General features: G+C 40.8%; 1 protein-coding gene across 1 annotated transcript in view; it reads left to right on the plus strand.

Annotated features, from left to right (window-relative positions):
- Positions 1 to 27,908, plus strand: part of Dip2a (DIP2 disco-interacting protein 2 homolog A (Drosophila)) — a 118,169-nt gene that overhangs the window by 37,062 nt on the left and 53,199 nt on the right. The window contains exons 2-5 of the mRNA XM_013032906.1: positions 5,606 to 5,677; positions 14,534 to 14,650; positions 18,296 to 18,415; positions 19,589 to 19,819. Of these exons, the coding sequence (XP_012888360.1) occupies positions 5,606 to 5,677; positions 14,534 to 14,650; positions 18,296 to 18,415; positions 19,589 to 19,819 (540 nt within the window). The remainder of the gene's footprint in view (positions 1 to 5,605; positions 5,678 to 14,533; positions 14,651 to 18,295; positions 18,416 to 19,588; positions 19,820 to 27,908) is intronic.

Below are 27,908 nucleotides of genomic sequence, written 5' to 3' on the forward strand. Positions count from 1 at the left end.
AAAAAAAAAAAAAAAAGAAAAAGAAACCTTCTAGGTTGTTTTCTAGAGTGGCTATGCCATTTTGCACACCCTCTAGCAAGAAATAGGAGTCTTATTGCTCCCTAATATGTGTCAGCTCTTGATTTTGTCAGAGTTTTGAAAAGTTTTAACCTTTCTAATAGTTATATTGTAGTATCGCATGATGTTTTTAATTTCTGCTTCCCTAATAGAAGGAAACAGTTAAGGCTAGAAATCAAGTGAGGTCCCAGTGGCTCACACCTGTGATCCTCACCACTCCAAAGGCTAAGGACCTGGAGGATTGTGGTTTGACGCCAACCTGGAAAAAATGTCTGTGAGACTCCATCTCCAGGTAGTCAGAAAAATGCAGGGCTAGAGGCATGGCTCAAGTGCAGAGCACCAGTTGTGAACATTAAAAACAAATGAAAGGTCTGGGAAGGTGGCTCAGTGGCAGAGCGCTTGCCTTGCATGCCAGAGGCCCTGGGTTTGATTCCTCAGCACCACATAAGCAAAAACAAAAAAGCCAGAAGTGGCGCTGTGGCTCTAGTGGTAGAGCGCTAGCCTTGAGCTGAAGAGCTGAGGGACAGCGCCCAGGCCCAGAGTTCAGGCCCCAGGACTGGACCCCCCCAAAAAAAAACAAAAACAAATGAAAGGCCCTGAATTCAAATACATGGGGCCAGCTTCAAACAACCAACCAACCAAAACCCCAAACTGATAAAAAACATAAAAAATAGAAAAAATAAACAAGCAAAAATCCAGGGATTTGAAAAGAATGTAAAAGTAATAAACTCTTAATACAACTGAGAAAAAAAATGTAGATCATGCTGAGCATCAGTTGCTCAATGCCTGTAATCCTAGCTACTTTGGAGGCTGAGATCTCAGGATTATGGTTCAAAGCCAGCCCAGGCAGGAAAATCCATGAGACTCTTATCTCCAGGCAGGCACCAAAAAGCCAGAAGTGGAGGTATGGCTCAAGTGGTAGAGTGCTGGCCTTGAGTACAAAGTTCAGGGCCTGAGTTCAAGCTTCAGGATCAGCACACACACACACCACATTAAATATGTAGATTACCAATTACAAATTACCAAAAATCAGGGATAAAAGACCACCACAGAAATTAAAAGGATGGTAAGAGGTTGAAGCTTTGCTGTCCATATCCTTTCAAACAACTTGGGTGAAATGGAACAATTTCTTGATAGTCATGTACTACTAAAACTTACTCATAAAGGGGTAAATGACATGACTAGTCCTATAACAATTGCTATCTCGTAAAAGAATAATTCTTTAGAGCTGAGAAGTTGGCTCAGTGGTAGAGCGCTTGCCTTGCATGCCTGAGGCCCTGGGTTCAATTCTTCAGCACCACATAAGCAAAAAGAAAAACGCCAGAAGTGGCGCTGTGGCTCAAGTAGTAGAGTGCTAGCCTTGAACTGAAGAGCTGAGGGACAGCACTCAGGCCCAGAGTTCAGGCCCCATGACTAGACTCTCCCCCCAAAAAAATTCTTTAATAAGAGCTCAATAATCCTTTAGTAAAATAAATCAAATTTGTAGTTTAAAAAACCTCCCAAAAAAGAAATCTTACAAACTGGTGTTGTTGGCAAGTAGACATTCTAAAAATAAACAATTCCACAGATTGCTTCGTGTGTGTGTGTTTGTGTGTGTGTGTGTGTGGTGTGTGTGTGTGTGGTGTCTGTGTGTGGTGTCTGTGTCTGTGTGTGGGGGGTGGTCCTGGGCCTTGAACTCAGGGCCTGGGTACTGTCCCTGTTTTGTACTCAAGGCTAGCACTCTTGCATCTAAGTTACAGCTCGGCTTTTGGTGACTAATTAAAGATAAGAGTTTTGTGAACTTTTCCTGCTCAGGCTTGGCTTTCAGATAGCTACAATTACAGATGCGAGCAGGGCGACTTCCATATATTTTTGAACTTTTTCTTTAAAACAATTTTAGACTCATATATAAGAAGTGACAGAAATAGTACATAGAATGCATTTAGTGTTCCCCAACACCATACAACCACAACACATTGTTAAAGCCACCTGCCATGCGTTATTAACTACAAAGAGGCGTGTGCTTTTTATGCTGGAGACCTTAAAGAATTTAAAAGTGCTTGAAATACAGCAGAAAAAGCCAAGCCAGAGCACAAGGCCCCAGTACCACACACACAAAGGAAGTGTGTGTAAAGTATGAAATAGAATCTGTCTCACACTCTACCAAAGCCAAATAAACAAGTTCTTCTCCCTCTAGACATTTTTCTGCATATATACTAACGTATATCAAATGCAGATAGTTTTGTCAGAACACATTAATGCTAAATAAATACCGTCTTCAGCTTTCTATTTTTACTCAGTAGGAAAACATTATTCTTCATAAATAAAACCAATCCTCCAGTACCCCAAGTATCAGGGCAGTTCTTTGTTTGTTTGTTTTCATCTGTCATGGGGCTTGAACTCTGGGTCTGGGCACTGTCCCTGAGCTCTTCAACTCAAGGCTAGTGCTCTATCACATGAGCCACAGCGCCACTTCTGGTTTTCTGGTGGTTAACTGGAGATAAGAGTCTCATGGACTTTTCCTGCCTGGGCTGGCTTTGAACTGCCATCCTCAGATCTCAGCCTCCTGAGTAGCTAGGATTATAGATGTGAGGAGCCACCGCACCCAGCCAGGGCAATTTTTTAAGACTTTCTTTTTCTTTTTTTTTTCCTAGTGAATACTTTGGCTGTCTCTAGTTATTTGCTGTCACACACAGCATGTGGTACCCATCTTCTTCCTGACCTTCACGGGTAATGATAGGCTTTTGAGCACGTGTTTTGAGAAGTCTGGCCGGTTGGTCAAGAGCCTTGGAGCTGTGTCTTGGGATTTGGGACCCTGGGTGAGGCTCATGTGCAGTGAAAATCAGCTGAAGCCATGTATTTTGTCCTACCTGAGGAGGGGAGAAGAGCCACCTGCCTTGCAGACCATAAGGAAAGTCTATCGAGAGGACAGAGGAGAGTGCTGCCTGCCTACTAAAGTTCCCTGCAGCACCCCTCTGGGACACTCCAGTTCTGTCACTGCCCTGGGGAGCAAGGCTCGGCTGTGCATCTCTAGTGTCTGTGTTTCATTGTTTACCATGAGAGAGATCTGAATTGGATTTGTATTCCTTCTCCACTAGCTTGCCAGTTTTGTGCCTGTACTCCATTCTAGAACCCTGTTGTTCTATATGTAGCAAGAAACTTTATTCTACAGTGTGTGTACACATGCCAATGTGTGTTTACCTGGGTATGTGAAAATACAGTAACTGATTGTACATGAAAATAGAATACAGGTAGTCAGTCCCTGACTTGTAATAGTTTGACTTAGAGTTTTTCAGCTTTACTCTGGTTTAAAGCAGTATGTATTCAGTAGAATTTTTTACACATATTTGAATTTTTATCTTTTCCCAAACTAGTGATACACAGTTTGTTATCTTCTTGTGATGCCCAGCTATACACTGTGTAAGTATTCTGAGCATGTTTGAGCTAGGCCAGGTTAAGTTAGGATACTTTGCAGATTTAGGGTATCACGTACATTTTTTTTTTTGACACAGAGTATGTTCAACTTGTGATGGATTTATTAATACATAACTACATTGTAAACTGAGGATCATATATCTGATTATGTTCAATTGCTTCTGTTATAAAAATGAAATGGGCTCTGGGGTTTAGTGAGTACCAACTGGGAGTATGTTTAATATCTTGATGTTCTTTGGTACCTTCACCATTTTTTTTCGGGGGGGGGGCTTGAACTCAGGGCCTGGATGCTATCCCTGAGCTCTTTTGCTCAAGGCTGGCACACTACTACTTTGAGTCACAGCTCAGTTTCCAAGTCATCTTCGTGTGCACGTACATGTGCGCACGTGTGTGTATGTGTATGTGTGTATGCTGGCTTTGGGGCTTGAACTCAGGGGCTACTACTCTCTCTAAGCTGTTTTGTTCAAGGCTAGCACTATACAATTTGGGCCATATATCTACTTCCAGGTTTTTGTTGGTTAATTAGAGATAGGAGTCTCATGAACTTGGCTACACAGGTTGGCTTTGACTCACAATCCTCTGACCTTAGTTCTTGAGTAGCTAGAGTTAGTGTGAGCTGCCAGTATCTGGCTCTTTATGTTCTTGATACCTTCACCATTTTGATGTTGCTTGAATTGGAACCATAGTGAGGATGGATGGTTTCTAGGAAATGAATACTTATTCTGATAAATGAATTTCTCTGCTTTTAACAGTGGCTTATCAATTTTAGTTTAATATGGCAGCATTTACTCTCGATTTGTCACATTTGCAGAAACAAACTTTATTGTTGATGATGCTTTAGCTGGGCACTAGTGGTTCACACCTATAATCTTAGCTACTCAGGAGGCTGATATCTAAGGATTCAAAGCCAGCCTGGGCAGGAAAGTCCATGAGACTCTTATGTCCAATTAACCAGCAAAATAATGAAAAAAAAAAGCCAGAAGTGGAACTGTGGCTCAAGTATTAGAGCACTGGCCTTGAGCAAGAAAGCTCAGGGACGGTACTCAGGCCATATTTAGCCCTGGCTTAAGCTATGTTTAAGAACTGGCACACACATGCACATGTGTACACGCATGTGTGTGCGTATATACCCACCTACCCAAGTTCAAAATACTGAAATTTTGCAGGTAGTTTAGGGAGCTGGTGAGGATGGTCAGTCACACTGACAGTCTGAGTGTACAGGGAGTGGAGAACGCACTTCTAGAAAGACCTGGGGTGGCTTGCTCAGAGCCTAGGGTCTCAATGTGAGGTGAGGGGGTCTTGGAGTTAGACTGTAGGTCAGCTGTACTCATCACTGAGGAGGGTCTTCAGAAAAATATCAAGGATCCACTATTAGCATTCCCAGTTCTATGTAGGAATGACATAGTGCGTGAAGACTTAGGTATGCTTCCCTGAAGTTTGTTTCCTACTTCATTTCCAGGTTTTAGGCTGTTATTTGTGATAGTTTATGAGGATAGCAGTCCTTTTTCCTGATCCTCACCCAGGAACACCTCCTGGCTGAGGATAGCTAGGTCTGCGAGATTCTTTTTCCAGTACTCTCAGACCTTGAACCTGTGCAGACTTCATTTGAAAATCTTAGTAGTTGCAGATGTAGATTTGGTTGAAGTGTGGCCTGAGTTGCACTTTTGATAAGCTCCTAGGGGATGCTGATCATTATTTTAGAAGTTTTATTATTTGTATGCAGTGAAGGCCTGTGAACAGAGTATAAGTTGTGTAATCACCATCACAGTCATCTCACAGCAGAGTTTTACCATCCCAGATTCCCTGGCCCCTCTGGTGACATCTCCCCCATCCTTCCAGCCACTGTCAGTCCTGTCCTGTGCATTCCAGTAAGGGGGATAATTCAGTGTGTAACTCTGTGAATCTGGTATCTTTGTTCACCTGCTGACATAGGAGATCTGCTCAAATTGCTGCGTGTCAGTGATCTGTTCCTTTTTATCAAATGGCTTCCCATGATGTGGATCCATCAGAGTTTATCTAGTCACCTAGATGAAAGACATGAATATGTTGCTTTTAGGTTTTAGGTGATAAATTTTTTATCGAAACCTTGGAACTTTAGAGGATATGTGATTATTTCTTTAATCATTATTTTTAGGTGACATCACTCAGAAAGGATATGAGAAGAAAAGGGCAAAGCTTCTGGCACGTTGCATTCCACTTATTCAAGGTAAGGTCAGGACACTCAGGTATTTCATAACAATTACATGTCCATTCCCTCCATTCCTTATCAGTAGAGTATTGGAGCAAGGTGATAGAAAGAGAAAAGGGATTTGAACAGAGAAGGAAGTCAAGCTATCCCTGTGTGCAGATGATTCTATGTCTGAAGGAGCATATCCTAGAGCTGATAAATACCTTTGGCAAAGGAACAGGAATCAACCCACCAAAATTAGTAACTTTTCTGTATGTCTACAATGAGTAGGAAATAATTCTGTTTACCATAGCTTAAAAAAGCCTAAAATAAAAAACAAACCCTAGGAATAAACATAACCAAGGAAGTAAAGGCCCTCTACAATGAAAGTGACAAAACTCTAAGAAAGAAATTGAAAATGGCACCAGGAAGTAGAAAGACCTCCATGTTCACGGATGAACAAAATTAATATCATGAAAAGGACCAAGTAACTATCAAAGGCTGTCTACAAAATTTAATGCAATACCATAAAAATTTAAATGTCATTCTTCACAGAAATAAACAATCCAAAAAATTCATATGGAACCACAAAAGACCCCAAATAGTCAAAGCAAGTCCAGACAGAAATAACCAAAAAACAAAACCAATGCTGGAGGTTTTATAATTACAGACTTCAAACTTTACTACAGAGCTGTAGTAAGAAAAGCAGCTTGGTACACAGATATGAAGACCAGTGTAATGGCTAGATGGCCCAGAAATGAACCTACAGTTTCTGATGTTTGACAAGGGAGCTAAAAGTATGTTGGAACAAAGGTTCTTCAACAAATGGTGCTGGGAAAACTGGACATCCATGTGCAGAAGACTGACACTGGATCCCTGTTTCTTACCTTGCACTAAGATCGTATCAGAATGCATCAAAGACTTCAATGTGAGACCAGAAACCGTGAAACTAATACAGAAAGGACTAGGAAAAGCATTATAATTTACTGGCACAGGTAAGAACTTCCTGAGTAGAATTCTAAGAGTCTGGCAAACTGGAGAGAGAATTGACAAAAGTGATTACATGAAGTTAAAAGTTCCTGCACAGCTGGGTGCCAGTGGGTCAAGCCTGTAATCCTAGCTACTCAAGAGGCTGAGATATGAGGACCATGGTTCAAAGCCAGCCTGGGCAGGAAAGTCTGTGAGACTTATCTCCAATGAACCACCAGAAAACTGGAAGTGGCGCTGTGGCTCAAGTGGTAGAGTGCTAGCCTTGAGCTGAAGAGCTGAGGGACAGTGCCCAGGCCCAGAGTTCAAGCTCCATAACTGACAAAAAAAAAGTTTCTGCACAGTGAAGGCCATATTTACTGTGCTACAAAGAAAGCCTACAGAATGGGCAAGGATGGTTGTCAGCTATAGCTCTGATAGGGGTTCAATATCTAGAATATACAAGCACAAGAAGCTAAATCCTTGAAGAATGAATAACCTAATTAAAAAAATGGACAAATGAGCTAAATAGAGATTTCACAGAAGTAAAAATGGCCAGTAATACTTGAAGAAATGTTTAACATCTCTGGCCATATGGAAATACAAATAAAAATAACATTGAGATTTCACCTCACGCCAGTAAGATTGGCCATCATCAAAAATACAAACAAGAACAAATGTTGGCAGGGATAAAAAGGAACCCTATTACTCTGTTGGTGAGAATGTAAACAAACTAGCACAATCACTTTTGAAGGTAGTTTGGAGACACCTCAAAAAAAAAACAACTAACATAGACCTACTCTATGATCCAGCCGTACCACTCTTGAGCATCTGTCTGAATATTACAAGTCAGTATACAATAAAGACACTTGCACATCCATGTTATTGCACTATTTACCATAGCCAAGTTATAGAAATAGTCCAGATGCCTTACAATCGATGTGGTCAAGAAAGAAATGTGTGTAGGTATGTATGTTTATGTATACATTGGAATTTTACTCATTTATCAGAAAGAATAATAGAGAAATGGATGTGCCTTGGAATTTTTTTTATGTGAAGTAAAGTAAGTAAGGTTCAGAGAGACAATCAGTGCATGTTTTCTCTCATATGTGGAAGTTAGAGCTAAATTACAAACCTATGAAAACATATATAGGGTTAAAGCATATACAAACAAATTGAATAAAGCATGGTATACTCAGGAGGATTCGAATGGAGTAACTCCTGAAGAACTAGTGAATAGTTCAACAAGAAGCTGAAACATGTTTTGTCAGCGGTAAGGGAGGGTGATGGAATTGAAACAGCCAAATGGAGAAAGGAAAAGTAGATGAATACATTCAAGTACAGTCAATGAGAAAATGGAACAAGGTAATTTGTGAGTATGGTTAGGGTTTGGAGAAATGGGGAAAACAAAGGAGAGGGTGACATTGATCAAGATACATTGTACTTATAAACTCATAGGCTGAATTAAAACCTTTGTGCAACTGCTTAAAGAGAACAAACAATGTTGACATGTTTCATATTTTATTAAGAACTGCAAAAATAGTGTGTCTAATGTTAGGTAATGAAAGTCAAGAGTAAGGTGATCATTTCCAGCTCTGGCTTGTTATAGCTCCTACTCCCAAATAGGGCATATTTTATTTTCAAGGTCTTAAAGCCTTACTAGGCTAGAACATATAAAATTTGTTTTTCTTTCTTTCCATTTGATTGACGTATAGATTCCAAACGTTCATCATTCATTTGTGGAACATAAGGTAATTCTAAAATTTACATCCAAGTATAAAAGGTTAAGAGATCCAAAATACACTAAGAAGAAAATGTTGTGGGAATTTGCCTGAGTAGATATGAAGAGTAACAGAGTTGTCACTGAGACATGGTGGATTTCAGGAGTTGATAACCAGAACAGAAAGCCCAGTCCAAATGCAGACATGCAGGTGTGTGGATTGGCATGCGAAAGAAGTAGCATCTTGACCACGGGGCTGACAGAGTTCCCTGTCCATGTGTGAAACACAACACTGGATACTAAAGTTGTTGGCTTATTAGGCTGAAAGTGGCAGGCAGAAACCATGTAGAGCATCTGGAAAATCCTAGAGGAAGGTCATCACCATCTTGAGACGGCATATTAAAGATACCATATCAACGAGCATACAGTAAGGGATTGACATAAAACCTTGGACTACGTTAATATGATAGCTTCTTCTTTTTTTAAAAAATCAAAACACACCACAGAGAGATCAAAAAGACACAAATAACCAAAAAAGACTATACTAAAATGTCTAGAAGACCTTGCTGCAGGAGTGATGTTCGCTCCTGCTGCACTGTAGTGTGAGTCCTGGTCGGGAGTGGCAGCAGAGATCCAGTCTCCTAACACAGCCAGAGACATGCAGAGGGTCAAACAGGTATTACATAAGAGGAAATCCTAATAACCAATAAGCAGATAGATGCATAACTCTAGCAATCAGAGAAACACAGATTGAAGCTACAGCAGGTGACTTGCATCACACTGTGAAGGCCATAGATTCATCAATAGCCCCTCAAATGAGCATGAACTGTGTGTGAGAATCTTGATCATGGTTCCAGCCTGTCCAGGACCTCAACATCATCCAATAGAATTGAGACTGGAAAGCCAGAGACCTACATGTCTCAGCAAGAATGAATCTCAGTGAAAGGAGCTATCATGGAGGAATGTTGCCAACACACCAGCACGGGCTGTGTAGAGAGAGACTTTATATGTCAGGTGAAAGCAGAAAATGGAATGGCTTTCCAGAATGTGAACTTGAGATTTGAAAGGACTCAGGATCCTAACTCACCTGAGTGCTTTATTTCTTAAATGGTGCTATGGCTACATTGATTCTTTCTGTGTAGTTCTTAAACTACTCACATACTTTATACTACATGTGTTGGTATGATATATTTTATAATATGTCAACAACAAAAATAATGATGAGGGGCTGGGAAGGTGGCTCAGTGGTAGAGCGCTTGCCTTGCATGCCTGAGTTCCCGGGTTCAACTCCTCAGCACCACATAAGCAAAAAGAAAAAAGCCGGAAGTGGCGCTGTTGCTCAAGTGGTAGAGCGCTAGCCTTGAGCTGAAGAGCTGAGGGACAGTGCCCAGGCCCAGAGTTCACGACCGGAACCCCTCCTCCCCCCAAAAATAATAATGATGAGAAGGCAGTTTATATACTGATACTTTTGTTGGTGCTGTTGTTTTACTGGTACTGAAGGTTGAACTTAGGCCCGTTCACCCTTACTCAGCTTTCTTGCACATAGCTGGCATTCTTCCACTTGAGCCACACCATTAGTCTGGCATTTCGCTCATTAATTGGAGATGGAGTCTTAAGGACTTTTTTGCGCAGGCTGACTTTGAACCACAGTCCTCCGGGTCTCAGCCTCCTGGGTTGCTAGGATTATAGGTGTGAACCATTAATACCTGGCTTACTGATGTTTTCTCATACCAAGCAAAAAGAATAAAACTGAAATTAAAAGCAACTGATAAAATGAGATGTTAAAACATTCTGAAGCCAATTTCCCCGAAATCACCTGCAACTCTCAAACTTATTCATTTCCATTCCTATTTGAGATGAAAGGTGCTTGTTATGCACACTTCACGTGGGAAGTGTTTCCCACAGTGACATGGGTAACATGATAGGGTAAATACTAGAGACCAAAAAATAATCATCTTTATTATAAGTGCTTAGTTTATACCTTAGAAGGCTGATTATTTAGCTACCATAATTAGTAAGAGTTTTTGGTTTCCTGGCTATAAAGACAGAAGACAAATACATGAAAATGGGCGGCTTTTTTTCTTGCAATAGTTCTCTTTTTGCCTGTCCTTGGGCTTGAACTCTGGGCCTGGGCACTGTCCCTGACCTTTTTTCTCAAGGTTAGTATTCTACCACTTGAGCCACAGCTGTGCTTCCTGACATCTTGCAGTTAATTGGAGATAAAAGTCCCATGGACTTTTCTGCCCAGTCTCACTTCAAACTATGATCCTCAGATCTCAGCCTTCTGAATAGCTGGGAGCTGAGCCACCAGCTCCCAGCAAGTTCTTTTTTTGTTGCCTGTTGTGGGGATTGAACTCAAGGCGTGAGCACTGCCCCTGAGATATTTTGCTCAAGGCTAGAACTGTACTACTTTGAGACAAAGAGCCACTTTCAGCTTTCTGGTTGGCTAATTGGAGATAAGAGTCTCACAAACTTTCCTGCCTTTGAACCACAATCCTCAGACCTCAGCCTCTTGAGTAGCTAGGATTGCAGCCATGAGCCACTGACGCCTGGCTGACATGTTCTTTTTTTAAACACACAAAAAAATCTCATTCATAATGAAAATATACTGCCAAGTATTTATTAATACTTTTAGCAAAAAAAATACCTACAGCTTGTTTTAGGATCATAAAATCTATTTAGAAGAAATAACCAAGACCTTAATTGGTACATGAAGAATCATACCAATTTCCTAGATGGAAAACTTAGCATTATAAAGCTTGCTGTTTTTACCAGGTGTCTGTGGCTCATGCCTGTAATCCTAGCTGCTCAGGCAGCTGAGCTCTGAAGATCAAGGTGTGAAGCCATCCTGGGAAGACAAATCCTCGAGACTCTTATCCCCGATTAACCAGCAAAAAGTCAGAGGTGGAGCTGTGACTCAAGTGATAGGGTTCCAGCCTTGAGTGAAAAAGCTGAGCAAGAGCAGGACACTTTGAGTTCAAGCCCCAGAACTGGCACAAAATTATAAATAAAACTTTCAGTTTTCAATAAAAACCTATGAACACAGTGCCAGCTGAATAGCAGTGGCTGATTTCTTTTTTTGTTTTGTTGGTGGTGGTGGTTGTGGGGCTTGAACTTGGCCTGGGGGTTGTCCCTGAGCTCTTTTGCTCAAGGCTAGTGCTCTACCACTTGAGCCACAGCACTGCTTCCAGTTTTCTGGTGGGTAATTGGAGATAAGAGTCTCACGACTTTCTTGCTCGGACTGGCTTTGAACTACTATCTTCAGATCTCAGCCTCCTGAGAAGCTAGGATTACAGGTGTGAGCTACCAGCACCTGGCTGATTTTTTTTATAAAATGGGATTTGAAATAATGATCCATTAGAATGAGAAAAGTTGTAAGATTTGTGGGTAAATTTGAAAAGAATCACTAGTGAGCAAGGACTGGTTGTTGGAGTGTCAACCTGATTGTGCAGGTCCTAGGGTAACTACAGGTGGTTAGCAGGGTGGAAACAGCCCTGTTGGTAGGAAGGGAAGGCAGTGGGGACTTGAGGAGACAAGAGACAGAACTTATTTGATAGGTCTGCTGTCCTCTGCAATACCACTGCACATAGACTTTAGCATTTAATTTCTAAATAGGTTTTTAAGCTCTAAAAACGACAAGATTCAGGAGAATGTTTGGGTGGGAGTTGTCTTCACAGGCACTGTCTTTGCGGGAAATCTTTGGGTAGAAATTGTCTTCACAGACAAGTTTGGAGACCTGGAAGCTAGAAAGGCAATGAAGTGACAGGTGTGATTGGCTCCCCAGATAGCTGGATGGCAGCTCTATGGTGTGCACTGTGCAGAGCTGGTCCTCAGCAGAGAGAGGTTTACTGTCTTTTCTGGGGCATGAGGGTTTCATTGCTGCATAAAACGAATGGAGATTCAAAGAAGTGGGGCTTCCCAACCCCCTTCACTTCCAGGTGGAGGCTTCCAAGACAGTGTGAGGCCCTGAGTTCATATCCACATACTGCACCCCCAATTTTTTTTTCTTTTCAGCCTGGTGCCAGTGTCTGATCTATGCAATCCTAGCTACATAGGAGCCTGATGTCCAGAAGTTCTCATATTGAGGCCAGCCTGGCCAGAAAAGACCATGAGACTCCATTTTTAAAGTATCCAGAAAAAACTGGGCTAGACATGTGACTCAAGTGGTAGAGCACCAGCTGTGAGCAAGAAAGCTGGGCAGTGTGAAGCCCTGAGTTCAAGACCTGGCACTGGGGGAAAAAAGAAAATTAAAAATGAATTCAAAGACAAGGAAGTTAAGCCTGGTGGTTTGTTTATAATCCCTGTTACGTGGGGGATGGAGCTGAGGTGATTGTGTTCCAAAGCTAACTCAGGCATAAAGGTCAGTGAGAACCTTTCTTAACCAATATCCTGAATATGGTGGCATTTGTGGTGGCACCTGTAATCTCATCTACTCAGGAGGCCCAGGTAGGAGGATTGTAGTCCAAGACTTGGCAAAAGAGAGACCCTGTCTGGAAGTTAAACTAAAGCAAAAAGGGCTGGGGGTATGCCAAGGGAGAGGCTCTGAGTTCAAACCCCAGTTTAGCCTCTCCCCTCCCCCGCCTGAAAAAAAGAAAAAAATTTCAAAGAGGAAACAGATGGACAATAAGCACTGTCACGTTCAACTTCAGTAATAGATATAGAAATAAAAATTAAAGTGAATCACTTTTCTCTTAAGAAATTGGCAAAATTCTAACATTTTATATAACACCTGGGGCTGACAAAGATGTGAGGAACTTGCATTCATTGCTTGTAGGAGTGTGAATTTCTATAACCTTTTGGTTATATATATCTGTGTATCTATATCTTTTGGTATTTGTGAAAGTTAAAAATACATCTTATTGCCAGGTGCTCATTGGCTCATGCTTCTGTAATCCTAGCTATTTAGGCTGAGACCTGAAGATCGTGGATGGTAGCCAGCCTGGGCAGAAAAGTCCGTGAGAGTCTTATCTCCAGTTAACCAACAAAAAGCCAGAAGTAGAGCTGTGGCTCAAGTGGTATAGCTAAGTTTGAACAAGAAAGCTCAGGGACAGCACCCAGGCTCTGTTTCAGAGTGTGGTCAAGGCCAGCTTCTCAGCTAGTAGGACTAATTACCCACTGACCAAAGCAGTTTTATGAGACATTTTTGAAACAAAAAAGTTAGATTCATGATTTTTGTTGAACCCCAGTTAAAGATTTTTGTTTTGTGCTGTTAGCAAATGTCAGCATATGAGGACGGGAATGCCGGAGCCTTTATGCAGAGACACTATGTGCACACTTGTACCCAGTTCTTCACTCACTGTCCTGTGCCCTGAGGGTGCTGGACTCAGGGGGCCGGGAGCTTGTTAAGATCTGTGTTATGTTCCTTGTCCATCTTAGCAGAGTCCAGATTTGGAGACAGAGAAAGCAGAGGCTATCAGTTGCCAAGGCTGTCTGCTGACTTTGCCAGGGTGCTGCATACTGGGCTTTCATACAGTGTACTCGAGCATTGCTGTTACTGTGCTCCCTTCTGTTGTCTCCCTTGCTCTCCACCTTCCTCTGCTCGTAGCTTGGGGCCCCTGTGGCTTCCAGAGTTTGCTGACACAGTGGACAAGTACCAGCTACTCCAGATTCAAGTGTAGTCAGTGCTGAAGCCAACTTCTCAGAGGCTCTTGCAGAGTCTGTGCCTATATGACTTGTGGCTCACACACATCTAACTCATGTGTCTAGGGCTCCCCAAGGACTGTGATGGTCACCTTTGCAAATAGTGAACTAGAAGTAGATCTGGGTCTGACAGAATGGGAGAGTGTAGAGGTGGACACAAACATTGCTCTGAGCAGTGGTTATGGCACTCCCGTCCTAAGCCAAAGGCTCTCTACTTCAGGAGACATTCTCAGTATGGTGCAGAATATGTTATGTGGCCATATGTGAGAAATACACAGTTTTATTTTATTTTGTTATTTAGTTTTTGTTGGTCATGAGGCTTGAACTCAGGGCCTAGGCACAACAGTGCCCCTTCCAGTTTTCTGGTAGTTAATTGGCAGCAAGAGTTTCACAGACTTTCCTGCCCAGGCTGGCTTTGAACTGCAATCTTCAGATCTCAGCCTACTGAGTAGCTAGGATTACAGGCGTGAGCCACTGGTACCCAGCTATACATGCTGTTTTAAATGAAAATTTTATAATTGGAAAAGCAAATAGTTTACATAAGGTATTCCCCCAAATTTGTGTTTCAGGAGTAGACCCGTGCCTGCAAGCAGAGACTAGAATCTCTGGTCCCCCTCTGTCCACAGCCGCACCCAAACCACAGAGGTCTCGGCTTACCAATTCAAGGGATGAGCGCTTCCGGTCAGGTAGGCTCACAGCCTGGGAAGAGATGGATAGGCTAGATGCTTGTATGATTTCAGTGTTTCTTTGCCAAAAGTTTGCTGAAGAAGGTATTTTCACTTGAGCAATGATTTACATTATCATATTGTTCAAGGAAAAAAGTTTAACCATCACACAACCAGTCTGTTTATTTATCGTGTGTGTGTGTGTGTGTGTGTGTGTGTGTGTGTGTCTGTGTCTGTGTCTGTGTGTATGTATGTGTCCTAGGGCTTGAGCTCAGGGCTTAGGCACTGTCCCATGTTTTTTTGCTCAAGGTTAGCATTCTATCACTTGAGCCACAGCTCTACTTCTGGCCTTTTGGAGGTTAATTGGAAATGAGAGTCTCATGGACTTACTTGCCTGGGCTGGCTTTGAACCACAGTTCTCATATTTCAACTCCTGGGTAGCTAGGTTTATAGGTATGAGCCACCAGTTCCTGGCATCCGGTCTATGTTGTATCACATAGCTTAAGTGCTGGTTAATGTATCACTGAGCTTAATTTAGGGGAGGGGTCTTCTCCTATCATCACTGGGATGCATATTAACCAATGTTGTCCACTTAGGCAGGAGTCATTTTCGTGTGTCATAGAGCAGCAGTTCTATCACTAATGTAGGTGTTTTAGAATTTTTTCTTTCTCTCTCTCTTTCTTTTTTTCTTTCTTTCTTTTTCTTTCTCTTTCTTCCCTTCTTTCCTTCCTTCTTCCTCCCTCCCTCTCTCTCTCTCTCTGTCTTTCTTTCTTTCTTTCTTTTTTTTGCCAGTCCTGGGGCTTGAACTCAGGGCTTGGGCACTGTCCCTGAGCTTCTTTTGCTCATGGCTAGCACTCTACCACTTGAGCCATAGCGCCACTTCGGGCTTTTTCTGTGTATTTGGTACTGAGAAATCAAGCCCAGGGCTTCATTCATGCTAGGCAACCACTCTACCACTAAGCCACATTCGCAGTCTTTTATAATTCTGTAAATTTCCCTTAAATTAGATTTCTGTTACTGTTTGGTAGTGCTTTTATGAATATTTAACTTCTACTTTAACACTTAGATTACCATAATGCCCATTGAAAAAATTCATACTTTCAATTATAGTTTACATGTTGATAACTTTTGAGATTCTCCCTATTTAACAATATTTTCATAGTACATGTGTTTTTAAATACATTTTAAGCTCTTTATTGTGAAGATATCGTACAGAGGGGTTATAATTACATGAGAAAGGTAATAAGTACATTTCTTATCAAGCATTGTTGCCTCCTCCTTTGTTTCCCCATATCATCCCTTTCTGTCTTGCCCCCTCCCCAAGCTCTTTTTTTTTTTTTTTGTCGGTCATGGGGCTTGAACTTTGGGCCTGGGTGCTGTCCCTGCGCTCTTCAGCTCAAGGCAAGCACCCTACCTCTTGAGCCACAGTGCCACTTCTGGTTTTCTAGTGGTTTATTGGAGATTAGAGTCTCATGGACTTTTCTGCCTGGCTGGCTTTGAACCATGATCCTCAGATCTCAGCCTCCTGAGTAGCTAGGATTACAGGCGTGAGCCACTGGCACCCTGGCTCCTAAGCTCTTTTTTTTTGTTGTTGTTGGTCATGATGCTTGAACTCAAGGCCTAGATGTTGTCCCTGAGCTTTTTTGCTCAAGGCTAACACTCAACTACTTCAACCACAGTTCCCTTCCTGGCTTTTTCTGGTTAATTGGAGATAAAGAGTCTCACAAACTTTCCTGCCCCAGTTGGCTTTGAACTATGACCTCAGATCTCAGCCTCCTGAACAGTTAGAATTACAGGTGAGCCACCAGCATCTGGCACATTTAAGCTCTTTTGATAAACCTTTCTTCGTAAAATGCCCATTAGTATAAGGAAGTGACCACATAAGAATATCTTAAGCTGAGTGCTGGTGGCTTGAACTTAGGGCCTGGGCACTGTTTCTGAAATTTTGTGCTCAAGGCTAGCATTCAACTACTGGAGTCACAGCTCCACTTCCTGGGTTTTTGTGGTTAAGTTAGGATAAGAATCTCACAGATTTTCCTGCTACTGGCTGGCTTTAAACTGAGATCCTCAGATCTCAGCCTCCTGAGTGGCTAGGATGACAGGCATGGACTAGTAGCCTCAGGCTAGCAATATTCATTTTTATATCTGAATATCTGGTTACTCCTGAATTATTTATTAGGAACACAATACTTTCTCCAGTGACTTTCTCTTGTGTAATATAGAAGGAGTTGCTAATGTGTGTATGCATCTATTTCTGTACTCCATTCTGTTGCATTGATCTACTCATCTGTCTCTGAGGCAAAATCATGACCTCTCCATATGAAATTAGTAGTTGAGTCCTCCAAATCTTTACCTGGGTTCCTTTTATGTAATAAGTCATTTCTCTAACATTCTTAAGTTTGCTCCTTATCATTGTGCTAACATTGACTGTGTTACCCCAAACTTCTATGCTGAGTTGGAGGGGATTGGAACTGAGGTCTTTGGAGATGATTAAAGGGTAGAACCTTCTGGTAGGATTCATGGCGTATATGAAGAGACATCAGGGGACTCTTCCCTTTTGTTACCCATACTAGTTGAGAACATAGAAAGAAGACAGCTGTTTCTAAGACAGAAAGAACTTTTACCAAGAATCTCCATGATTTGGATTTCTGGCCTCCATAATACTGAAAAAATTCTACATTTCTGTTACTCAAGACCTATCTTTGGTGTTTTGTCCTAGTAGCCTGAGACAACAGACATACTGGCATTGAGCCATTTGTTTATTATATGTCTTGTGGTGTTATCTTTGTGTGTATTGTGTTTGAGGTTTGTCCAGTTTCTTAATCTGTTGATTTATTGCCCCTATCATGTTATTATGTAGATTGTTAGTTTTTTTTGGTGTGTATTTGTAGTTTTTTTCCCCTAAGACAGCAAAAAAGCTTAAATTTAGTACATGGTCACAGTTATTTCCATATCTGATATGTGGTCTCCTGATTTGTTTTGTTTGTCTTACTTTCTCGTTGTGACCAAAGAAGTACTCTGCCACACTCCTAGCCCTTTTTTGCTTTTGTTATTTATTTATTTATTTTTGTCAGTTGTGGGGCCTAAACTCTGGGTCTGGGCGCTGTCCCTCAGCTCTTCAGCTCAAGGCTAGCACTCTACCACTTGAGCCACAACACCATTTCCGACTTTTTCTGCTTATGTGGTACTGATGAATCAAACATGATCCAAGGCAAGCACTCTTCCACTCCAAGGCAAGCACTCTTCCACTGAGCGACTTTCCCAGCCCTGCTTTTGGTATTTTTAAGATAAGGTCTCAGGTGTTTTGTTTGTCCCAGCCTGGGCTAGCTGGGACTGTGATCCTTCTACCTGTGGCCTCCTTGTAATTGGATCACAGTTATGTACTATCACACCCATTATATAGATTGAGATAGAGTTTCACTAATTTTTGCCTAGGCTGACTTTGAACTGCTGGCACTGGGCCTTAGCCTCCCAGGTATCCTGTACTGCAGGTGTGAGCCATCATGTCCAGGCTGTTCTTTATGGCTGAATAAAAGTTCATTGTATAGATAGATCTCAACCACTGGTAGACAGTTAGGCTGATTCCATAACCTTTGGAAACACCAATCTTAGTTTGACTATTCATAACCAATCTGATAAAAGCATCCTGTTGCTCTTCCTGTGTAGATGTCCACACGGAAGCCGTGCAAGCAGCTTTGGCCAAATATAAGGAGAGAAAGATGCCCATGCCTTCCAGAAGACGGTCTGTCCTTGTTCATTCATCTGTGGAAACCTACACCCCTCCAGGTATTGATTAATGGTGTCAGAAATGGTTATTGTGAGTGTTTCACAGGCTGAAAGGTATAATTAATGCTTAGTCTCATTGAGTTGAATAGCCCTTTGGTCTGTAATTGAGAGATAAAAATATTTGTATATGCATACATTCCTTACCTGAAAATCACACTTCTTTCCTAAATGGATACTTTCATTCTTTAGGACTTTTTGTGTACATTGTTTTTATAAAATGCTATTTATCTCTTTCATAGAGAAGAACCTAAAATAAACCACTTCTTGGTTTTTACCTCTTATTTAGTATCTTGTTACCAGCATTTATGTAAGATGATACAAAACTATTTGGAGAGTTTAAGGTATAATTTGTTATTGTTCAGAAATGAAAATTATAGGTGGGGCTTCTTTTCAGTCCCTTCTGAAACTGGATTGAGATGTTGGTATCTAGTGGCTTCACATTCCCGCTGCCTAAGTGACAAAATCACAACACGTTTTTGGTTTGATGCACTTGGAATTATTATTACACAGTAAAACAAAACAAAATCAAGTCAAATACTTTGAATTTGCAAGATGGTTTAGTGGTTTTTGTAATGCTCTTTTGCTTAAAAAGAAAGTGTATTTAAAAAATCTTAGAAATAGCTATAAAATTATTGTTTCTGCTGAAAAGAACTATAGACACTATCCAACAATAAAGAATCTTTTAATAGTTGAAAGCCCATAATAAAACACAATCATGATAACTGGATGGGAGCTTAGCTAATTTTTATTGACCCCTGTCTTAAGGAATTCTTTCTAGAGCATATTTACACGATATTCACAGGAGGACAGACAAGGACAGGGCTGCAACTTGCCTGCCCACCACAGGACTCATGCACAGATTCACACAACTCAGGATGCTGGCTGGATCTGGCCCACTGCAAATGTCGTGTATGGCTGTGGTGTGTGGCTATGTGGACATGCAGAACCTCCTTTGGCTAGGGAATGAGAGGCTAGCTTTACACATTATGTAGAACCCTGTGGTCCTACAGTAGGGTTCCTCTGGTGTTCTTCCTGACTGAGGGTAACCTGAAGTATCATTTGCTTGTATGGGGGCAGGGCCATGCTATAGGCCTGGAGGCCCTGGCGAATAGAACCCCATTCTTCTCCTGACCCATCCCTACATCATGCCTGTCATCATTATTTTAACCACAGACACATCATCTGCCTCAGAAGATGAGGGCTCTTTACGGCGACCCGGGCGACTCACCTCCACTCCGCTCCAGAGCCATCCCAGCATTGAGCCCTGGCTCGACCGGGTCATTCAGGGCTCGTCCACCTCATCCTCTGCATCCTCCACCTCATCTCACCCGGGAGGGAGATCCACTGCCGTGCCCAGCGCCACCACCACTGCTCTTGCAGGCCTCTCAGCCCACGCTCATCTAGGTCAGTAACAAGTTCTGTGGCCCCTCCCAGCCAAGGACCAAGGGCTATGCAAATGATGCAGCCACACAGTCAAGGGGGCCTGTCTCCTGAGACACCAGCTGGCTTGGTATTTTTAATAATAACAGTTGGCAGGAATGAGGTAATACTTGGTCATTTGCATCCAGCTCAATCCTTAATAATCCATTGAACCACAGTATGTCCTGCTTGCCAGATTTTTCTCCATCCAGACCTCCCTCTTTCTCATCTGGAAGAGGTCCGGTCGGGGACAGAAGTGGTCTGTGCTTCTGTTTTCTGGTGGTGTGTGGCCACTGACAGCATGTTGTATTTGTGGCACCATGTCATCCCTCCCTTCTGTCCAGGTGAAGGGACCCGATAGCTGCTGGTGGCCCTGACAGCTACCCTGGACCTGCTGCTTTTCTTGTGTACATGGCGACGAGGCCATCTTTTGTTCTACTCTGGTTGATGTTCTGAGGCAGAGGCTGGAGTTGCAGCCAGGGCCTGGTCTGTCTTCCTCCAGATATTCCTCAACCTGGAAACAAAGTTCAAGTCATGGTTACTGATAAAGATGTCAAATTTGCAGCCCATTGAGTTATACTAGCCTTAGAAAGGAAAAAGGAAACAACCAAACACCTACTTTTCATAATTTGAAACCCCAATTATAAACAGAAGCAGCTGTATGGCTTGTGAAGCCCACATAATTTTTGCCCTGGTGGCTTAGAAATATAGCCTGTATTGTTGAAGACTTGTGTTAACCCTTCATTTGCCCAGATGACGAAGGAAGACAAAAGGTTGTATCTTTCTATCTTGCCTGAGATTTCTTGGGTGCTTAGTGTGGAAGCTAGATCTGACATACTTTTCTTATGTCTCTTCATTTTCTATGCTGTTCTGCTGGAACTGATGTGGTGAGCACCCATTACACACTGTGACAGATGGGTGTTGGCAGTAAAAGTCCTGTGGGCCTCCCCAGGTTAGCCTGGGCTTCTGTGCTGACTTGCCTTCATGTAAAAGCTGGGAGTTTTGGCTAGCTATTAGGTAATGGGCATTTCTAGTGGTCTGAGCTTCTGTTTCAGCATCCTCTGTGGGGCAGGCCAGTGCTGCCCTTTGGCTTTTGTTTGCATCAGTTTACAATGTGTACATACTGCTGTTGAACATGTGTTTTTCTACTATTATATAAGTCAGATGCAAGCTCACAGTGCCTCATTCCATACCCACACTGTGTTTCCCAGCCCTTTTAGTAAACATCTGCTTCAGGGGTTTCTGTCCTTTCCTTGATGTCCTGTAGAACTACAGCCTACTTTCCTCAAGAGAGTTGCCCATGTACTGTTTGTCTCCTGTTCCTATTCATCTTGAGATTTAACCTCATAGAAATACATAGTTAGTGTCCATGTGAATGAAATAGCTTTTGAAAGTTCCATTAGCTTGTTTCTCATTTCTAGACCGCTTTCCTAAGGAAAAGGGAGCAATATAGCATTTGCATTTATTAGCACTGCCAAGCTGTCTATGCATCATTTCTCTTTTATCATGAAAAGTTAGCCACAGCTCAGAATATTTGAAAATTTTCATTAAAGCCTTACTCTAATAGAATGGGGGAAATGGCGCTGTGGAAGTGGTAGAGCGCTCGCCTTGAGCTGAAGAGATGAGGGACAGCGCTCAAGCCCAGAGTTCAAGCCTCACGACCAAACAACAACAACAAAATAGAATGGGAAAGAACACTGCAAACTCATTTTGTGAGGCCAAAACTAGACAAGGACACAACTAGAAAAGAGAATTATAGACCAGTTTCTTTGATGAACATAGATACAAAAATTTTCAATCAAATGCTGGCAAACTGGATTCAATTTCACTTTTAAAAGATCATACATCACAATCAACATATGCTGTTTTTTGTTTTTGTTTTTGTCAGTCATGGGCTTGAACTCTGGGCCTGGGCGCTGTCCCTGAGCTCTTCAGCTCAAGGTGAGTGTTCTACCACTTGAGCCACAGCACCACTTCCTGTTTTCTGGTAGTTTATTGGAGATAAGAGACTCATGGACTTTCCTGCTCTGGCTGGCTTTGAACCGTGATTCTCAGATCTCAGCCTCCTTAGTAGCTAGGATTATAGGCGTGAGCCACCGGTGCCTGGCCAACATATGCTGATTTCATTCCAGAGATACAAGGATGGATCAACATATAAGGTCAATAAATTTAATACAACACATAAAAAGAATTAACAGTAAAAACCACATGATCATCTCAACTACTGAAGAGAATGTCTTTGACAGAATTCAAAATCCTTGCAAGAAAAGAGCTTTGAAGAGTCAGGAACTGATGGCTCATGCCTATAATTCTAGCAACTCAAGGGGCTGAGACCTGAGGACTGCAGTTGTAGTCCAGCCCAGGCAGGAGAGTCCCTTAAGACTCTCTTACCTTCAATTACTTTAATTAACCACCAAAAAAAAAAAAAAAGCCAGAAGTGGAGCTGTTGCTCAGATGATAGAACACTAGTCTTGAGCACAAAAGCTCAGGGACAGTGCCCAGGGCCCAAGTTCAAGTCCCAGAACTGGCACACTCTTAAGAAAGTAGGAATGGAAGAAAAGTCCCTAACCATAATAACAGCTTGAAATACCTTTAGCCAATGTCGTACTAAACAGGGAAAAACTAAAATCATCCCTCTAAAATCAGGAATGAGACAAGGGTATCTACTTTCTCCATTCTTATTTAATTTAGTATTAGAATTCCTAACCAGAGCAATAAGGCGAGAGGATGAAATAAAAGGGATTCAGATAGGGAAGGAAGAAGTCAAATGCCTGTTTTCAGCTGATATGCTCCTATATTTCAAACACACTACAATTTCCTTCCTTCCTTCCTTCCTTCCTTCCTTTGAAATACAAAAAAATACCCTACAGATTCTACCAAAATAACTAATAAACAATACCAATATAAAAAAATCAACATTCAAGAAATCAATAGCTTTTCAATATGCCATCAATGAACAAGCTGAGAAAAAAATAAGGAAAACAATTCCATTCACAATAGCCTCCAAAAACATTACAGGAATAAACTTAACTAAAGAAGTGAAAGACCTCTATAATGTAAACATAAAACCTTGAAGAATGACACTGAAGAAGGCATTGAAAAAGGACATGTTCACAAATGAGCAGAATGAATATTGTGTAAATGGCCATTCTGCTGAAAGCATTCTACAGATTCAGTGTAAAATCCATCAAAGTCCTAATTTGTGAAGTAGAAAAATCAGTTCTGGCTGGGTACTGGTGACTGGTACCTGTAATCTTAGCTACTCAAGAGGCTGAAATCTGAGGACTGCAGTTTAAAGCCAGTCCAGGCAAGAAGTCTGTGAGACTCTTATCTCCAATTATGCACCAGAAAACCGAAAGTGCTAGAGAGCTAGCCTTGAGCTGAAGAGCTCAAGGACAGCTCCCAGGCCCAGAGTTTAAGCCCCACAACTGACAAAGAAAAAAAGAAAAAAAAGAAAATTCAGTTCTGGAATTCATGTGAGATCATAAACGACCCCAAATAGCTAAAGCAATGCTAAGTAAAAAGAGCAATGCTAGTGGTACCACTGTACTCTGTGGTTCCATTTACACTAGACTTCAGAACCTTAGTAACAAAAACAGTGTGGTCCTGGCATAGAAACAAAGACCAAAAAAAAAAAAAAAAGAAACAATTATCAACATCATGAGACAACCCACAGAACGAGAGAAAATCTTTAGCTGTTCCATAGCTAAAGGATTAATATGTAGAATATACAAAGGGCTCAAAAATTAAATAGCAAAAAATATAACCTAATCAATAAATGGGCAAATAAACTGAACAGACAGTGCTTAGAAGTACAAATGACCAATACATAGAGAAATGTTCAATGTCTTTAGTCATAAAGGAAATACAAATCAAAATGACAGAGATTTCATCTCATCCCAGTCAGAATGGCAGTCATCAAGAAAACAAAATCCTCATATACTGTGAGTAGGAATTTAAACTAGTGCTACCACTATGGAAATTAGTATGGAGATTTCTCAAAACCTGAAAGTAGAATTACCTTACCATACTACTATTGGGCATATGTCTGAAGGGAGTATAAATCAATATACTAGAAAGAGAAGTGTTTATTGTATAGTTTATTGTGTAGTTCATGATAGTCAACTGAGACTCGTATCTTCAATTAACCAGCAACAAGCTGAACATGGAGCTGTGGCTCAAGTAGTAGAGTAAAAAAGCCTTGAGTAAAAAAGCTAAGGGACAATGCCCCGGTTCTGCCTGTCTCCTAGTACCAGCACACACCAAAACAATATAGAATGTATTCCAGTATAAGTTGAAATTAGATGTGTTTATGCTCTGAAAAGGATCTGACTGCATGAGTTTATAACATAGGTTTCCTACAACTGTGTTGTGTGGGTCTCCTTTCTTTTTCTTCTACCTACCATAAATGTTTTGTGATTAATTTTACTAAATTAAAAAAAAACCTAAACCTGGACTCTATTTATTGCAGGTGTGATATTTATATTTATATAATAGGACATAATTGATGTGAATTTTTATATATTGAAAATACATGTATATCTTGGCTAATCTGAAAATCTGAAACTTTTGAGTGCTTTCAAGATTTTCAGATTTCAGAATATGAATGTTCAACAATAAAACATACAAATAGGTTTACCTTCCCTACTCCTTGTTACAGAATCATCCTTTGTTATAACTTCTGACACTAGGTAACTCTTAAGTTTAAACCAAGGAAAGAAATATGCAAAGAGTAAGGATGTATTAAGCAAAAAAATTAGAGGCAAAATACATTAAATAAAAATAACTTTTAAGAAAGTACATTTGGCCAGGCACTGGTGGCTCACTCCTGTAATCTTAGCTACTCAGGAGGCTGAAATCTGAGGATCGCGGTTCAAAGCCAGCCTAGGCAAGAAAATCTGTGAGACTTTTATCTCCAATAAACCACCAGAAAAGTGGAATTGGTGCTGTGGCTCAGGTGGTAGGGTGCTAGCCTTGATCTGAAGAGCTGAGGGACAGAGCTCAGGCCAATAGTTCAAGCCTCAAGACTGACAAAACAAAAACAAAAAAAACCCCATACTTTTCCTGGGCGCAGGTAACTCATGCCTGTAACCCTAGCTACTTAGGATGCTGAGAGCTAAAGATTGCTGTTTGAAGCCACTGCAAGCAGGAAAGTCCCTGATAATTTTATCTCCAGTGAACACCAGAAAACCGCCAGTGGCTCTGTGGTTCAAAGTGGAAAAGTGCTAGCCTTGAATGAAAAAGGTCAGGGTCAGTGCTCAGGCTTTGAGTTTAAGCCCCACGGCCTCCCTGCCCGCCCCCGCAAGAAAAAAAAAAAAAGAGAAAAGAAAAGAAGAGATACTAGTTTTAATTTTCAATTAAGGAAATGAAATCCATCAAACACTTTGACATCAACCTAAAAGCCTATATTTAAAAGCAATACTTTTAGTTATAGTTTTTTATCTTAAGTGTATTTTCACATAGCTATTTTAAAATTGCTTTGTAGTTTATGTCTCCATGTGTACTTTAAATTATCCCTTTTGCAAGACTTGAAAGGATAAGGAAAAAATTGTTTGTTTTTTGTTTCTCTGGTGCTGGTCCTGGGGCTTGAATTCAGGGCTTGGGTGCTGTCCCTGAGGGTTTTGTTGGTGTTTTGTTTTTTGCTCAAGCCACAGTTCCACTTCTCACTTTTTGGTTGGTAATTGGAGATAAGAGTCACACCGACTTTCTTGAACTGGGTATTTTAAACCCTGATCCTCAGATCTCAGCCTCCTGAAAGTCTAGGATTACAATCATGAGCCACCAGCCTCCAGCTAGGAAATTTCTTTTTAAAAATAATATAATTATAGACATAATTTAAAATACTTGTTTAGTATATACGATGTGGAAAGTGAACTATGCAACCTGTAGACAGGGACAAGAGGGGGAAATGGAAAGTAAAAGAGGGGGTCATTACCCAACCTATGCAATGGTAACTTAATAACATAAATGAAATTAGATTTAAACTTTTTTCTCCCACTGGGGGTTGGTTGCTCATGTCTATAGTCTCAGGAGGCTGAGGATTGCAGTTCAAAGCCAGCCCAGGCAGGAAAGTCCATGAGACTCCTATTAACCAGCAAAAGGTTGGAAGTAGAGCTTCAGCTCAAGTAGTAGAGTGCTAATCTTGAGCACAGAACCTCAGGAACAGTGCTTAGGCCCTGAGTTCAAGCTCCAGGTCTGGTAACAACTAAAACAAATAACTTTCTTTGTTGCTTTCTTAATGACTGTTGTTCTTACTGGAGTGAGATGGAATATTAGCGTTGTATTTTTGCCTAAGGATATACACCTATTTTATGACCTTGCCATAACATTACAAGGAATCAATCTGAAGAAGTTTAGTTCAGTGTACATAAAAGATACCTGCTATCCATGTTTATTGCAGCTTTGTTTACAATAGTCAAATGTTACAGTCAGCCAAGGTACCACCATTATTGATGAATGGATGAAAAAATGTGGTATATACCATAGATTATTAGACAGTCATAAAGAAAAATGAAATTATATATTTTTTAGGAAAATAGATGGAACTAGAGATCATTATGCTGAGCAGAATAAGCTCAGCAAAAAGAACCAAATAGTGCCTGTTTTCTCTCATTTGTAGACTCTAGAACTGGAAGCAAACAGTCAGTCATCAGTGTGTGTGTATTCATGGTATGTCATAATTGTACAAGTGGTTAAGGGTACACATGGGGTGGGGGACATAGGAAAGGCTCAACAATATCAATTCATAGTGTCTATATGTGAAGATTCCATAAGATACCCCACTGAAATCTGTTTGACAATAGGGTATTAAAGAGGATAAAAAGAAATATAAGAATGCATGAAATATTCTTTTGAGTCCTTTTGGTGCAGTTAATATAAGCATACAAATAATGTGATTACTGACAGCTCATGACTATAACCCTTGCTGTTCTGGAGACAGAGATGAAAAGATAATGGTTCAAAGCCACCCTGGGCAGGAAGGCTTGAAGGCATGGTTCAGGCTAGCTAAGCCAGAACACAAAGACTGAGTTCAGGTGATGGTACTAGAAAAAAATAGAATGACTAGAAAATAAAACAAGCTCTGTTGAGTGGCTAAATGAGAATGAATATTATTGATGCACTTCAAATGCATATATGAAAGTAGGACAGTGAAACCTGTTGAAATTATTTTAGGAAGAGTAGAAAGGGATGAGGGGGAATTATGGGAGGGAAAATTAATCAAGGTGCATTGTATAATGCTTGTTCGGGAGCGTCACAATGAAAGCCCCCTTTTACAATGAATATATCCTTATATAAATTTTAAATAAAATGCCTACTTTTGCAATATCAAGCTTTATCAAGGGCTATAAAACTTACATTACAACTTTTTTTCTAAAAATTTTTCTATGTTAATACTTTTGTTTAATTTCTCATATAATTTCAGCTTTCTATATATGTAAAACCTCTTCCTTTGCATTGTACTTAGGTTACTAATAAAATGATCAGAATTTAAAGATTTATAATGAGAAAATGCACAATGAGACTTATAGTACATTTATTATAGTATTATATAGGTTTTAAGTAAGTATCTGTGTTCAAGAATGGTGTACAGCATTTCCTGACAGTTGTTCCAACATAGTGTCTTTCCTAGTGACAGACCCAATTACAATGATAATTCCTATAGCAGCTTACAGTTAACCAGTATTCTGCAGCAGGTAAATGTGCTATACTGTGAAAATTAAACACAAAAACATACATGCAGATGTTAGAAGAGAACCTTTAGCTTAAAAAAAATCTTATATAGTATGTCTTTATTTTTTCCTTTTAACTATTATTATCTTTAAGGAGTTGTACAGAGAAGTTGCCACTTAACAAAGCAGTTTATGAATACAATATATCTTAATCAACATCACCCCTTTCAACGCTTTCACCCATCCCTTTTCTTAGTGTGTTTTTAAATGAGACATCAATCATTTACTTTAAGAAATCAACTGCTCGGGCTGGGAAGGTGGCTCAGTGGTAGAGCGCTTGCCTTGCATGCCTGAGGCCCTGGGTTCGATTCCTCAGCACCACATAAGCAAAAAGAAAAAAGCCG

The sequence above is a fragment of the Dipodomys ordii genome, unplaced genomic scaffold (genome assembly GCF_000151885.1).
Source record: "Dipodomys ordii isolate 6190 unplaced genomic scaffold, Dord_2.0 Scaffold159, whole genome shotgun sequence".
Classification (NCBI taxonomy): domain Eukaryota; kingdom Metazoa; phylum Chordata; class Mammalia; order Rodentia; family Heteromyidae; genus Dipodomys; species Dipodomys ordii.